The sequence below is a fragment of the Pelecanus crispus genome, chromosome 2, assembly GCF_030463565.1.
Source record: "Pelecanus crispus isolate bPelCri1 chromosome 2, bPelCri1.pri, whole genome shotgun sequence".
Classification (NCBI taxonomy): Eukaryota; Metazoa; Chordata; class Aves; order Pelecaniformes; family Pelecanidae; genus Pelecanus; species Pelecanus crispus.
In genome coordinates, this window is record NC_134644.1 from 16103812 (window position 1) to 16120132 (window position 16321).

The window sequence follows — 16321 nt, forward strand, 5'->3', positions numbered from 1 at the left end:
ATGGATGCTGCTAGATTAGTGTAACAAAAACATTTAGTTTGGGATTCGGATATATCTAAGATTCCCTCCCCCCCCTTGCAAAAAAGTTAAATCTGCTGTTCAAACCTATGTTTTCAACTTTCAGCTTTGCCTTCTGTGATCAGCATTGTGTGTAGATTCTTCAGCTTTCCTTTATAAGCACAGAAAGACTTCAAGGTACATTTCCAAAGTTGTGCAGACGGTGGCAAAAATGGGAAGAATAACAGTAGTAGTGACTTGATATTCATATGCGGCCAGTATTTAACACCTCAGTTTTCAGAAGACACGGCCATCAGCTTTTTGGATCTTTAACTCAAGGTTGACAATTTTTTAATTACCGAGGAGCCTAAGATTTAAGGAGGAACAGTGGAGCTCCTTGCGCCGTGTTCTGTTAATTAGTGATATTATTATGATTAGCCTGTATGGGCAAACAGCTGCTGGCTGTATGGCCGTAATGCATACACAGCGCTTCGGCATGACTGTCAGGCACATCCGTGCAGCTGGCGGAGGTACGTGCTGATTCAAGAAAATAAAGGTAATTGGTACTTTTGGAATCCTGCTCTTTTCAGCTCTGCAACCTGGATGGCTTAGAGGCACAGACTGCTCGTCTGCACTCTGCTCATGTCACACGCAGGCAGCGCTTGTCTGTCATTAAGAGAAGAGAGCATCACCATTTTCCTCAAAATGGGAGTTTTCAAGGTTGTTTTTTTTCCTATCTCCCTTTTTTGACAGAATTAATCTCTTGCCAAACCTGCCTGAAAAACGTTTTGCAAATGACTTGCAGATCCCCAAATTTCTTTCTGTATGCCTGTTCATTTTTGCTCCAGTTGCTGAGCTGAAAATGGTGCATACCATGAAGCGGAGACAGTCATGAATCCAGACCATATAAGGACCTCATCAACTGTTTAAATAAATTGACTGGTAGACAGATCAGGGAGAGAGACTTTTCAAATGAGCAGTTTTATTATAAAAGAAAGGAAACAAGCAAACGTCTGGTTTTTTCCGGTATGTGTGGAAGCATAAAACATTTTTCCCTGCATGCATTACCTAGTTACCTACTTTGAAATTGATATGACAGGTTTGGTTTTTTTCTTTTCTTGGTAGATTAGTTTTGTGACGACCTTCTGGAGTTCATTTAACTATGGAAAAGGCTTTAGTATCTTCTCCAAACACAGTGATTTCACTGTTCACTCCCTTCTCGGAGTCATTGATAAAGCTGCTCATGAGCCTGAGCTGTCCTAGCCCTGATCCCTGGGGGAACCTACAGCTGACTCTTCTCCACCCTGAAGACTGATCTTTGCTTCTAATCCTTTAGCCAGATTTCGATCCAGAAAATGAAAACCATAGTAGTCCTGTGAAAACTTAGTTTCTTTAACACCTTTGATACGAAGCCTTGGTAAAAGCTTTTTGAGAATGCAAATACGTCACTCGCAATTCATTGTCTGAGAGCTCAGAGAGCTTACTGGTACCTTTGTGCAACTCCAGCACCCCAGTGAGGCAGGATTTCCCCATGGATGTCTGCCTTCCCCATGGACCCACATCCGTCATGCTCAGTGATCCTACGTTTTATTGTAGATGCCACCATTTTATCCAGAAGGAGGTCAGACGCCTAGTCTATAGTTCTGAAGGTCCCCTCTAGATGTATAGGCAACTGCCAGTCCTCTGGCACCACGGCCATTCGTAACAGTATGTTGAATGTTTTGGCCAGCAGTTGCGCAATTTCACGGTTGAGTTCCTTCAGGGCTTTTGGGAGAATGCCATCCCACCTGGGTGACGTGTTAACTTCTCACCTACCCAGTTGGTCTGCTGCTCCTGTGTATTTTCTTCTGGCTGATCTCACTTCTCTCCTTATTTGCTACAAAGAATGGGGTCGGGTGTGGAAATCTCCCCAATGTCTTCCGCAGTAAAGACTGAGGCAAAGAAATGATTGAGCTTTCCTACAGCAGACTTGTCCCTCAGTAAGCCTTCCACTCTTGCCATCAAGGGGTCCAGCTGACTCGCTGTGTACCTTCCTATGTCTGATGTCCGTAGTGAACGTTTTACCTTCAGCCTGAGCATGCTCTGAAGGGTGCTGCTTACATTCTTCCTTCTTTCTCTCAATTTCTTGGGCCATATTGGTGGGGTTTTTTTAATTGCAGCACATTTTACCTGAGCTTCTAATACAGACCTTGTTAATAGTCTCCTGTTAGGCCTCTGGTGGTCTTTTTGCTGCACAGTTGTCAGTGTACTTAAGTAAACTTCTAATAGTAAACATCCCAAGAAATATTTTTAAAAGTTAGTTGTTGGGAAAGTATGTACATGTTTTTCTGTTTTGTAGTATCTTCTGTCTTCTGTTCTGCCCTTCTACCTCTCCCCATTTATTTTGACTTGCTTTTTTCTCCTTTATCTGTTTTCTATCCTTGGTATCAACTTAAAAGCTCCATCTTGGCCCAGGTTCCTCCCCATGCCCCATAACCTACCATCTAACTACATTTTGCAAAGCTGTGTGGGTTCCTTCCTGCTGTTCTGAAAGCATTTTTTGTCTTCTGCTTGCCTTTTAACATTGTCAGAACAAGAATGCGGTATTTCTTAGAAACACTGTATGAATTTTATATTTATTAGTGCATGATTGTGCATGGAAGTCAAACCTCACCCTTTTACTGGCTGTTTACCCACATTTTTGTGTCTTGCAAAGTCTGTCCCTGAAGCAGGATCCCAGCTTAGGTGGTAACGGAGAAAACCATATTTAATATTGGTAGTAGTATTGTAAAAGTGTCTCTGTTGAAAAAGGAAGCTGAAGGATTTTGGACATCTTAGCCACAGTACACAGATAAGAAAGGAAAAAGAAAGCCTGGAGAATAATTCTGTGTGACAGAAAGAACTTCAGTACCGTGGATGCAGTGTAGTATATAGAATATTTGTATACTGACTTCTCTAAAATCCATAATACTTGGGTGCCAGTATTTGGATAATTTACTTTCTGAAAGAAAAAGGGAGTCTGATTATTGTTTCTTTTTTTAAAAAAAAGTTTGTTTATGCTTTGAATATTTTGGCAATGTTCTTGTGCATAAACTTTTTTCATATTTATGTGCATAACTTCAGATAGGATGGATGGTGGTGTTTAAGTAAAAAGGACCGCATTAGTTGTCCTTTTATCATCTAGATAAGCAGCAGCTGGGCTAGTTAGTACAGACAGTGCTTTAGCAAACAGCTGGTTCTTATCTGAATGACAAAGGGCCAGGGTAAAGACCTTTTTTTATTTAAGAAAAAGAAAAATCTTATTTCCATTTTTGTTTTAAGAGAATGGAGAGAAAAGGAGCCACAGGCAATCTGTAGCATGTGAGGTTGTCATGCATTTTTATGAATATGATCATTTATTATAGATCAGTGCTAGGACCCAGAGAGGGAACTCGTCTCTTTTCAGCCTGGAGAAGAGAAGGCTCAGGACGATCTTACCAGTGTCTATAAATACCTGATGGGGGGAATAAAGAAGACTGATCCAGACTCTTCTCAGGGCTGCCCAGTGCCAGGAGAAGAAGCAAGGGGCACAAACTGAAGTACAAGAAATTCTGAGAGGGTGGTCAACCACTGGTACAGGTTGCCCAGAGTGTTTGTGGAGTCTCTGTCCTTGGAGGTGTTCAAAACCCAACTGGACAAGACACTGGGCAACCTGCTCTTGCTGACCTTGCTTTGAGCAAGAGGTTGGACTAGATAATCTCCAGTGGTTCCATCCAACCTCAACCAGTCCGTGACTCTGAACTGTCACACCAAGAAGTGCTCCTGCTAGGGGCAATTGATACGAAGTTATAGGGGCCAGTTGCTGCCTATCTTGCTTTCCTTGCCAGGCCTTTAATGACGGTCAGGAATTCATACATCTTTGTTTATATTACCTACTCGTTATCAGTTAATTAAATTAAATCATACCAGATAGCACTGATATCGGCTAAGGGAAGGAACTGGAATGTGTAATTCAAGCTCTTTATTAGAAATGCATCAGGAAGAGCAAGTCTCTATTTGCACTGCAATCTTGCTTTGGACTGTTGGTCTCTTTGTCTTGCCCACAGCAGTTTCCAAATTCAATGTATTTTTTCTTACACAAACTTTCTGTTAACAATGTAAGGAAAAGACTTTTTTTTGTGTGAAAGCCAGTTGTGTAATTCCTGTCTAATTTTTGCTATTTTATAAACGGCATTGTATCTTCTGTAAAATATTTGTGTAGCTGGCTATTGATGCCTTTGTTCAAACCCATCTTTTGAGATGCTAATTAGAAATGAAAGTTTTCCCCATGAAAATGATAAATTAAATGATTCATTTTACAAAACACAGACATCAAAACACAGCACTCCGGCTATTTCTTTTATTTACCCTGTACTTTACTGCATTACTAGGAGTGAATTCCTATGTATTTCTCTGATTCAGAGCTTTCTGTTTGTCAGTATCTTCCTGAAAATCTCTTGAGACCTTCCTACAAATGAGTTTGAAAGTTGATGGGTTGTCACATGAAGAAGGACTGTGTGATATGGCTCACTAAAAGCTGGACACTTGTTACATAAAGTCATCAATATAGCACTGGGAGAATAAATCCCAAAGCACTTTGATATTTTCACACCTTATTTAAAGGCAGTGAAATAAAGGTTTGTTTATCATTTAATGCCTTTATCATACAAGTTTAAGCTCTCAAGCAGTCTAATGTTGCTGTGCTTTTTTTGCTTACAGTGTTTCCGAATTTAACATTTCTATTCTTTTTGAATTTGCCGTAGATTCCTTTATAACAGAGGCTACAAATATTGTTTAATTTACTTTTCAGTAAAGCTGTCAGTTGTAATCTGCAATTTAAAAAAACTAATAAAACAAATCCTCATTTCACAATTTAAACCTTATTGAGTCTAATTCACTTGCACTGCAAGTTTATTATTCTCCTGCAGCTTGACGTGCCTCCAATTGTAATTGTGTTGACCCTCCGATGCAGTAAATCTCCCCAGTGCTTATCAAACTGGGAGAGATAAGTCTACAATTTGGAACTTCATTAAATATCTCATTTATATTAAACAGATGATGGCTTTGAACAGAAATAATAATTTCTACAGACTCTGCAACCTCCAGATCGTGGTCTCCTCGACTTTGTAATGCAGCGTTAGGCAAACCTCCACCCCTCCGTGTACCGGGCGTTACACCAGCGCCCAAATGTCAGAAGTTGTTAGTCCATCAGGCTGACTTCAAAGCCTCTGCTGTGGAGACTGCAACTGAGTGCTTTGTAGTCCTTGAAGCAGATTTTTTAAAATCTTTCGTAGCGTACATGTTTTAGTCATCTGGGGATTGCGGGTGGAGTGATTAATGATGGGCAGCTATTTAAAGAAAAAACAACCAACAAATATGTTGCTTGTTATTGTAATTCCTGAAACTATGAACACTGCTCTCGTGCTCGTTTAGAGACCGGTCCTGTGGAATAAGCATTCCCGGTTCCCAGTGGCTTCAAAGAGTTTGCAGTGTGCTCAGTATCTTGCAGTATCTGGTCCCTGCTGTATTTCAATACATATTAAATAGGTGCCATAGGATTTCTGCAAGGACATTGTTCTTGAGATTTAACTATGCACTTCAATATGAAGAGGCGTGTTGGTGAGAACAGCTAATGCTTTGATGTGTGAGTTCACACCATTACCCTGCAAAACACATCTATTTTTTAATTTTTGTTTATTTTTTTTTAATGGAGCTGGATTCAGTTCACGCTGTTGAGGTGAATTGGTTTAATGGTCTCGGCGAAGCTCCTTTGGTAGCATTACCGAATACCAGTAGGGTGCTAGAGCTCAGGTGACCCAAGAGCTTTAGGGGTAGGAAGGCTGGATGGTGCCAGGGCTGGGTGACAGCGTGGGGAGTCTCTTGTCTCTGCAGTGAGCAACTGGGCACTGACAAATTGGGCATCCAGACTGACCGGTGAGCACAGGGGCACTCATTCTCCTCGCCCCAGGGGCTGTGTTGGCAGCAGCAGTGGAGCTGCCCGTGGCTAAACCCAGCTAGACGATATCAAATGGTTTTCTTTCTTTGCCTCGCATGGGTGGTGCTTTCCACTGAGCTCTGATTCTCCAGGGCTCGCTGAGGAAAACTCAACTTTTTTCTTTCTTTTTGAAAAAATCTGAGAGGCGTATGTAGGAAAACAAGGGATGACCAGCCTCTGCAAACAAAGGCTGAGGTGGGAAGTCGCCCAGGGGAGCCTTCTGATGGAGAGCAGCTGGGTTGCGGAGGCCACCGTACATGCAGTCTTCTCCTGCGTGCACGTGGCCAGGCAGCCCATCTCCATCGCTTCTTCCGCCACCTACTTCATCTGTCTTGTAATGCCCCAGGGAGATCTGGCCGGAGTCATGGTGGGCAGGGACCCGGCAGCTCCGGGGGTTGAGGGCTGGAGCGGGGGGCACCTCGGGTCTTGCCAGTGCTGGGTGTTGTGGCTCTGCCTGGATGCTGCAGCAGTGCCAGGGAACAGGGAAGCTTCCAGACTGAACGAAGCAGACGAGGTCTCTGTACCCTGCAGCCAGGAAAGGGAGAGCAAAGAACTCGTTATAGAAAAAAAATAAAAATAAAAGTTACGTAAAGTCTGACTTCTTTTTTTTTTTTTCTTTCCCGCCTAACTGCAAAACACTTGAGTGTTTGTGTATTGGTTACTAATATGCGTGGTGGGGTTTCCTGGGGGTTTCCGTCGTGATTACTTCTGAAAGCAAATTGCACCACTTCAAAAAGCACCAGCAGCCCAATTCCAAATGGAGTTCCTGCCCCGCGCTCCTGACAGGGGCCTTGTTCTGACAGGCTGTCAGTGTGGGAAAGATGGCCCAGCTGTCTGCCCGATAGTATTGAAAAAAAGCCCCAACTGTCTGTTTAAGAAATTATCCAACAAGGAGACACAAAAATGCAATGTTGTTTTTTTTTTTTCTTCACCAATTTTCTGCTGAAGGATTTGAAATTTGACAGGGCACCATGGGAGGTGCAGCGTAAGTGGCTTAGAAAGTTGGTCATTAAGCAGAACTGTCATTGCAGATTATATTTGTCCAGGGTGAGAAGTTCTAGCTCATTCGGCGCCCCGACAGGTCTAGGCCTTAGGCAAGTTGTTACAGTTCGCCCATGCTGCTAAATGGACCCCGGGTGCTAATTTTCCTCTCTCTGTGCAGTTGGAGTCACCTGGGAGCCCCTCTGGGCCAGAGCTGCCCATAGAGACTCTGCTGGACGACCGGGAACGGAGGATTTCCCACTCCCTCTATGGCGGGATCGAGGGTCTCAGCGAGTCACCCACCAGGAACGCGGCGCTGAGCAGGATAATGGGTAAGTCAAATCAGCTCTGCTAATCGGGGCGTGCTTTATTCCTCTCTGTGATTCATCAAAGGGCGATTAGTGTATTATGTGGGAATCGGGGAACACGGAGGTTGCACCAACCAACTTAAAACGTGCCTTAAAATTGTTCCACGCGAGCCTTCTGGATAGTTAATGTGAGGAAGTGAGGCAAATGGAATTATAAAGTGAATTTCGTATCCCGTGGCAGGTAATAGCACAAACAACAGGAGCATTTAACATAGTTTTTCAGTGTCTGACCTAGGACAATAAATTATTGGTTGGTCTAGTCTCTGTGTTGAGTCTTTATTCGCATGGAAGTCAGTGACTCATGGGAGTTTATAATTCATTTCAGCATTTCTTCTCTGTTTCAGTCATACTAAAGTACAAAAATAAGGCAAACTTGCATCCATTTATGCTTATTAGGGCATTTCATTAATTTGTTTGAATTTTTGCTTTGCAGGACACCAATTTTAAAACCTCATAACTAATTTTAAGCATCCCTTGTGTAGTTTCTGTACCATACCATCTGCATGGTCCCAGTGGGTAATGATGTTATTAGTGGTTGCTCTGCAGCAGTTCAGCTTACGACGTACAGAGCTAGGTAATAAAGACTTGCCTTGCCACAGGAATGGTTGGATTTACTGACTAGGATGGGATCAGTTTGAAAGGATTTTCAAATTTAAACACAAAAAGCAGCTTGATGAAAATAGCACCTGACAGAAGACGCGACGATTGCGTGCTTGTTTTAAACATAAGACGTGGCCATTCAATCTGGGACTTTTTTTAGTGTGCTTGACACACAGAGAATATATTAGAAGATGCTGCTATAAACTTGATATGAAGCAAGGCTGAACTTAGTTTTTAATTGCTTCAGATTGATTTTCAGCCTTAGAAAATTAAAGTCTACCACTTAGGCTTTTTCCAGTCAACAGTATGTATATATATTTCACTCTGTTTTGGGGTTGTTGGGTTTTTTTTTTTTATTTTTGTATTTTGGGGTTTGCTTTTTCTTTGTGGTAGCAGAATAACACTGTTGGTAAGCTCTCTGAAAATCCACAAATTTGCTATTTCAGGTATTTCTTCAGTTAAGTCTTTTGTCTTTTTTTTTTTTTGTGCATTTGGGCAACAGTAATTAGTTGTATTCTGTTCTACTGCATTACATTTTGTGCAGCTCAGGAGAAAAATTGTATACCTGAGAATCAAGGAAGCATGAAACCTTTCTACCCCAAGTCACATGCTCCTAAAGAGAACAATTTTAAAAAAACTATTTATTTGTTGCCAAATTTAAGGAGTGATAAAATAATTTGAGGTCTTTAATACTGCTCTCCCATCGAAGGGACTAGTTCTTGTGGTGTCACGGCTTTAGATAAAACATTTTGCAAAGCACTACCTTCTGCTTTTTCCATCAGTGTTGCAGAGGATTTATACATAGAGCTCTCATAAGTGTTAACGAGTTATCGCTTAAACACCTTGTCCAGTGATGGGAGAAGAAACCCTGAGAGAGTCTGTGCGCATGTGTGTCACCAATGCAGTTTGCTCCCACATCAAAGGAACGGAGGACTTGCCGTGCCAAATCGAACTAGGGGTCATCAGTCTGGTATCAGCCCTTTAGCAGTAGCTGGTAACTGATGTTTCAACAAAAGAAAAAAAAATCTTCCCAAAGCTCCTAAATTCTAATGCTTTTCGATACCTCTGCAATGTAGACACAGGGGAAAAAAAATCCATCCTGCATTCTTTAATTGTTTTATAACCTGAAGTTGATGTTTTGATTTCCTCTGAATCGTCTTTTTTGTGTATTGTTTTCGCAAACCAGGAACTGTGTAGAAAATTGTTTGTTTGTGACTTAAATCCATTGATGCTTTAGTTGGAAGCACATAGAAAACCAAATTGTGCCTGAACCTCCCAGTAAATGCGATCTAGTCCAGCGTAACTGAAAAGTGGTCTAGCCAGGGCTGGGTCATTCCCTTCTGCAGGCAGAGCAGCTTCACAGAGCTGTCATGTTTAAACCCAGTTTTTAGGTAGCAGTCATTTTTCTAATATGCTAATTTTTCTGAATTAATCAGTATCACTAAGTTAAAACTGCAGTGTTTATAACCTGTTGTGGTGTAATTATTGCATGCCTGTTTTCTTGCAGTGCCATACAACAGAGGGGTATTACTACCTGTTTGGAGAGATAGGTACAGTTGCTTGTTTCAGAGTAGCTACCATTTGTAAGACTCAATCATTTATTATGCAGTGGAATTCCTGTCCTATTAGCGTTGATAATGAGAAAAAACTCAGTACTTTTTTATTTTCTTGAGAATGTATATGTAGTGTTACATGACTCTTCCAGAGTTTTCCTCCTCTCTTGAAAATCAGCCTAAAAGCGAGGGTTAGTGCTAAGAACAGTCTGGCAGAGGAAGACTGGAGGTCTGTACTTGCCATGCCAGTCCTGGTGGTGAAACCAAGCCAAAAGGAGTGCTCTGTGCAGTGCTGATCCCCTCGAGTGCTCTCCCATATCGAGCAGCCCTCTGACTTACGGGCTCTCTGAATCACCCCATGTCTTTTTATTTACCCCTCAGCGGATTTAACTATGTAAACTTTTAGTAGTCTCGGTACCTTGTGGTGAGGAGGTCACGGTTTGATTTCATGTGTGAAGGAGCAGGTCTTTCTGCTTCCTTTGCTATTGGGTAAAATTGGTGGATTTTGAGTTTTCTTCTTTCCTCAGACTATTCGAAAGTGATAATCTTGAGGTCTGGAAAATGCCTGCTCTTTTCAGTCATCGCTTAAAGTTGGAACAAAACTTTTAAGAGAGTTTTGTTTCTTTTAAATACAGCTAATGTAATTTTCAGGAAAGGTATTTAAGACAATTTCCTTACTCTTTCATCCATAACTGACAGCAAGAACTGGTTGTCAGAGCCTTGCTGTGAGAGTGGGAATAAAATTCCAATTTTAGAATGTGATCTAAATTATGTAAAGTAATGTTTGCTTACTGCAAAAAGGCTAAATAAATCTTTTAAAGTTTCTGATGATTCTTACGTTGATTTACTTTTCTAGATGAATATTGCTATTAAAGATTTTCTTATGCTTTTTCACTTGATAATATTTCACCGAAAATTTCTGATGGAGAGGAGATACTGCTTTTTGTATTCAGGGAATGATATTTTTGTTTTGATAAGGCATTTTTTTATTTATACAAATTGGGTCTTCTAAGAATTAGATGGCTATAATAAACCCTTAAGTTTGTTTATTTAGTTTTACTATTTTCAGGTTGCATGTTGTTAGTACATTCAAAGTAACAACTGTGTTCTGCTGGTCTGCTTGGCTCTATGATTAAAAATTCAAGTCGTCTTCTGTTACACCGTTCTTGTATATCATCCATCATGCTCCTGAGTTTTGCAATACACAAATACATAGCTGCTGTCTATATAAATTATTCTTATTCAACAAACAGCTTAGTACAAAGTTCTCTTCCGTCTCTTTCATCTAGTTGCTGATATTTTCTTTATGAACATGGTGGGTTTTGTTGCTAACGGTGACTAAATAGAAGTTATTTATCGGGGGTACACAGAATAACAATAGCTTGCACTGAATCTGCTTTTCATCCTGAGGGATCCCCCAGAACTTTGTAAAATTTGATAGTTCCTACACAACAGGAAATACTTTGTTCTCTGCATAAATAATTGCTATCTTAAGGATAGAATCGGGAGGAAGCACTAATGAAAAAAAATTAGCTAGAGTTGTAGAGTGTGTGTGTCAATGAAATGAAAATAACCCTTTACAAGCAGAATGCAGTTCCCCAGCCAGGAATCTCATCAGCATGTGGTGGTCTGCTACAATAGTCTCGACAGATCTGAGCACCCTCTTGAGATCCAAAGCCTGGGTATAGTGGAGATATTTTTGTCCTTAAACATTCCCCACACATGTATTCCCAATCCCACCTCTATTTAGCTTGGAAAATTAGATGATGTGAGTATCTATGGGAAATTTTGCCAAAACTCAGTATATTGCTGGGACAAATATGCTGTTAGTGAAAAATAGATAAATTAAGATCTGGAGAATTTCTAATTTCTCATTGCCCAATTCTCTGTATCCCTCCTGTAGGAAGTCTCATCACTATTATTATCAGCATCAACACTATTTGCTTTTGTTGTTATTTCTTTTATTTATTACTCTATTTATTACTTTGGTTAATACTTCATTATTCATCACAGAGTAGCTGTTGCTGATTTCTTGGCCAGGCAGGTTAGCAATCACTTGCCATGTCAGAGCAAGAAAGGCCCTCTGCTTGTGGGAGAGGCTTGAAGTGTACCATTGGTCTGAATCCCGTGATATCAAAATGTTTACGAGAGTCACTCATAAAGTGATTCTTGGTTTTGAACATATCGCAAGGTGTTCAACAGATTTCTTAGACCTTTCTTTAAAGAAAAGCAATAGCAAAAGCACAAGAACCACGCCAGATACAGTACCGTGAGAAGGCAGTGTAGTACGGGAGCCAAGTTATTACAGCAAACAGGGTAACGAAACTTCAGGGATTTTCAAGATTTGAAAGGACCTGGAGTAGCTGGGTTCTTCATGAGCAAGCCTGTTGTTCATTTTATGTACTGTGTATGCTCGGGGGTTTTTTTCAGCGCTTTATGTTGGCAGTTTAATTCAGGTCCAAACTATTTTCTGGCCTATCATAGGTCTATACTATTATAGGTTTGAAGTGTTGCTGTTTGGCATTTTTCCTTCTAAGCTGAAAGTCCTCATAGACCTGGGGACCAGCCATTTGGTACTGGAGCTCTGAGACTTCTTTTTCTGCACAGACAGATGGGAACCCTTCTTACCCCATAGTTTGGTATTGTCCTCACACTACGCTTGTTTAGATTGGTAACTTGTTCAAGAAATTTGAGCGTCATTGTGAGACACACTTGAAAGGGAGAATGTTTTCCCTTCCTTATTACACGGTCCAAAATACTACATATTATTACAGATTACCTTGCTGAAGTTGAATTAACACATGCAAAACTGGACTTGAAGTGTATTCAGAGTCTAAATTTTATAGCACTTTTCTAGCCCGAGGGAAAATTATTGTCTTGGAGAAGTTTGTAGGCAGCTCGAGCAATGTCTCAGATTTGTAGATCAGTCGAATATACTGATGATTACTAGGTTTGAAGTTTCTTTGATGTTCCCTTGTAATGTTTCTCGCAACACTTGCAGAATTTCTTTCTCCAAGGGTATTTTCTGTCCACTTCAGCTGAGCTCTCTACAAAGGACAGATTGAGTCCATTGCTGAGGTCTGTCTAACCATCTGCTGGAGGTGAAGCCTTTCACCTGTTTTTAGCTTCATCTGCAGTGAAAAGCGTAGGCATGTCAGATGGGTTTTCTCCTTAATTCCAAAGCAACTATTAAAATGTCAGTCTTCACCCTTGTCAGATATAAAGAAGGGTAGTGAAAAGTTAAAAAATGTTACTGAATTACTGTAGCCTCTCAAATGGGAAGTTCAATCTGCCGAATGCCATAAGGTTATACCTTTTCACAATCAATTCTTTGGAGACGTTATTAACTACAGAGTTAACAGTCTTGTAGGCATTATGTTTGGAAAGAAGTACATTGCCAGGCTAAACGTTAACCTGTCCATCATAGAAGCTATTGCTGGGCAAAGAATCAGCTGTTATGCAAACTGAACACATTCATTTCAGTTTGACAGTGATGAGATGTTCACCACGCAGTACCTTTTTCTTCCAGCCACTTCTTCAGCCTTCTTCAATGATTTCTTTTGAAACCAGTTTCCCCCGCTTTGGAAAGCTATACAAAATGTATTATCTAGTGCAGCAATGATTTCAGCTAGCTCTTTACGCAGAAGGTTTTATTTGCGTATTTGTTTTTTAATAATTGCGTGCAAAGGTAGCGATGCTAACTGAAACCTGTCCAGAAAAGAGGAAAATATTCTTTCCTCCTAATTCTACACAATTTTTCCATATCTGTAGGAAAAATAAAATGTGAAAATATTTGATGAGTCCATAGAAGCAGTTTATGTTGTGGAAATAAAAGTTTTGCTATATGTTATTACTGCGGTGCATCATAGTTTTAGAATAATTTACAGTTTGTTGTCAGATTAATGGTTGATTAAGCTAGTGCTTTTCTTCTCATGAGATGTGACAATTCTACTAATCGTTTTAGTAAGATAATACATTTCCAGGAACAAAATTCATGTAACGTCATGATCATTCATTAGAAATAATGTTGCATGTAGTAAACATTTTAAATGACAGATCTTTTTAAGTCAATCATAAATATCCAGGAGGAAAAAATATTTTTAAAGATACTCTATCACATAAAAAATTATGTGCAGCTAATATGAAAGAATCACACTTAATAATTAGCCACTGCCTCAGATAACTAAATAATTTGCAAATCTTTGTTTTCCTCAGAGCAAGTTTTAGCTTAGTGTTTCCAGATACTGAAATAACTTCTGTTTATTCCAAGTTACAATTTTAAATGGTGATAATTCTATATTCCTACTGTCATCCAAATATTATATAACCCCCATCCTCCCAACTCTCTATCTCATGCAAGCATCCTGAAAAATAGATTTATTCAGTTTAAACCATAGTTATGTTACAAGGCATTGCAATGAAAATATTCCTTCTGATATTCTTTATAGCTTTTTAGTCTGTTTTGGTGGCGTAGAGTTTTCTGTAGGTTTAAAAGTTGCTTCTGCTTTTTATACAGCAGTTTGAAAATTGTTATACAATCTTATGCATTGAAATGATTACTGGAAAATATAATTATGTGTGTATATTTGTCCCTATAAAAGCAGCAGTGGTAGTGGGTTTATAATATTTATATGCACATTAAAACTGGTTTTTACTTGGAAACAGTGTTTTACTAGTTTGTAAGAATCCTCTAAACATCCTCTTTTAACTGCTACCCTCACAAATTAACCCAATGAAGTCTGCTACTGAACAAAGAATAATGTTGAGTCTTTATTATGTCTCTCTCATATATGTGATGGCTCTAGTTTAAGCATTTTAACAACAGTGTTAAAACTTACTTGAATTTGGTGGTACTAGAATTAGGTAAATTTTTTTTGCAAATCCTGCATGTGTGCCTCCAGATTATTTTTTAAAGAAGAGAATGAAAATCTGGAATCATTTAGCTTTAACCATGAGTTCTCACCACCTTTCACAATTCTTACTTTTGTGGAGGCATTATTAAAGATTTCCAGGTTCCCAATAGCAGTCAAACAAGTCTCAAATTTCATGAGGGCATGATTGATCAGGAGTGATGCGCTCCGTTAGTCCCTGTTGAACTCATTCTTCGTTTCTACCAAACGATTTGATGCAAGAGAAGATACTACCTTCTGGGACAGGTGCTTTTCAGTGGTTCCCGGTGACAGGACCTGAGGCAGTGGGCACAGATGGAAACACAGGAGGTTCCCTCTGAACATCAGGAAACACTTTTTCACTGTGAGGGTGAGCAAGCACTGGCACAAGTTGCCCAGGGATGTGGTGGAGCAGAAATATTCAAAAGCCATTTGGTCAGGGTCCTGGGCAACTGGCTGTAGGTGTCCCTGCTTGAGCAGGGCAGGGTTGGACCAAATGAGAGGTTCCTTCCAACTTCAACTCGTCTGTGATTCTGTGATCTTCTTGCAGGAGGCCACAGATACAACTGGTGTATATTACTTTTCAGACCTCTGCATGGGAAGATGCGTATAAAGTGAGACATAGTTAATTTTGTTATCTGTGTTGTGTCGCTCTTATCAGTAGCATTGCAGTTTGACATGACATTTTATCAGCTGTGATCATATATTATTCAAGGCACTTCCTGCCATTATTTAGTTTTTGGGGTTTTTCTCCCTTTTATTGTTCAGGTAAATATCAGCTGTCTCCAACAGTGAACATGCCCCAAGATGACACTGTCATTATCGAAGATGATAGGCTCTCGGTACTGCCTCCTCATCTGTCTGACCAGTCGTCGTCCAGTTCCCACGATGATGTTGGGTTTGGCACTGTTGATGCTGGTGGATGGGCTAAAGCTGCAATTAATGAGTCAACAGACTGGTAAGAGCATGGTTTCGTGGAAGGAAAAAAGAGATGACTGCAGATACATCTTTGTCTTTAGTTTAATTTTTGGCTGCTGCTAATATTAATGTTCTTTTTTTTCATCACATTTAGATTTCGCTATTTTCAAACTGGTAATTGTCCCTGTTTCAGGAAGGAAGTCTGTACAGATAATTTGTTAGACTTCCTACTTCTGGTTGCAGTTTTGTGCCCTGTCAAAGCCCATTTGTGGAAATGTTGCTAATTGTTTTTAAGACAAAATCAGTATATAGCTGTGTTAATTCGATGATTTAATATTAATTTAGTTGCCAACGGAGCTAGCTTTTATATAAAAAACTTTGCAAAATTTAAACACTTGAGTTTATGAAAGATGAAACAACAATTCCAATTGGAAATTCTAATTTATAAACCTCACTGTAAATATTTCTAAGTCTATAAAACAAAGATTTTATTCTTATATTCCAGTGTATATCTAGGAGCCTTTCAATACTTCTGTATACTTTCTTGATTTTCCTAATAATTTACAGCAATTTTAAAATCTGCTTAGAGGAAAGGGCAGCGCTTTGTTTTGTCCCCGTGTTAATGCCTGTGCAAGAAGAACTAGTTAATATTTCTTTATTATGCATGAAGAAATACCTTTCATATCATTATATGAGTTGTAAGTATCATGCAACGGCAGTGTACTGTAATAGTTCCACATTTAAAAATACGGAATGTAATCCTTCCACATTTAAAACTGTGGAAAGTTACTTTACTTTATACGTTTAATCTATAGTAAAAAATAATTTCTGTGAGTCTTAGGTTGACTCTCTAATTACTTTTATCCATTTTAATATTAGAGTCTTAATGAGAAATGCATTGAGCTCCATTATTGACTTGCTTAGGTTCCTGGCAAAGAAATACTGTTTATTGCTTAGTTAGTACAATTAATACAGATCTAAGATTTAATTTGCAAGTCCTGTAATTATCTATAGTAATAGCAA

At 39.6% G+C, this 16321-nt stretch overlaps 1 protein-coding gene across 8 annotated transcripts in view; it reads left to right on the forward strand.

Moving 5' to 3' along the window:
- PARD3 (par-3 family cell polarity regulator) overlaps positions 1 to 16321 on the forward strand; it is a 462728-nt gene that overhangs the window by 283990 nt on the left and 162417 nt on the right. For 6 of the 8 annotated variants that reach the window (XM_075704958.1, XM_075704959.1, XM_075704961.1 and 3 more), the window contains 2 exons: positions 7152 to 7302; positions 15149 to 15338. In XM_075704958.1, coding sequence (XP_075561073.1) covers positions 7152 to 7302; positions 15149 to 15338 — 341 coding nt within the window. Of the gene's footprint in view, positions 1 to 7151; positions 7307 to 14095; positions 14101 to 15148; positions 15339 to 16321 lie in introns of all 8 variants that reach the window. The other 2 variants (XM_075704957.1, XM_075704960.1) reach the window with 1 other exon arrangement.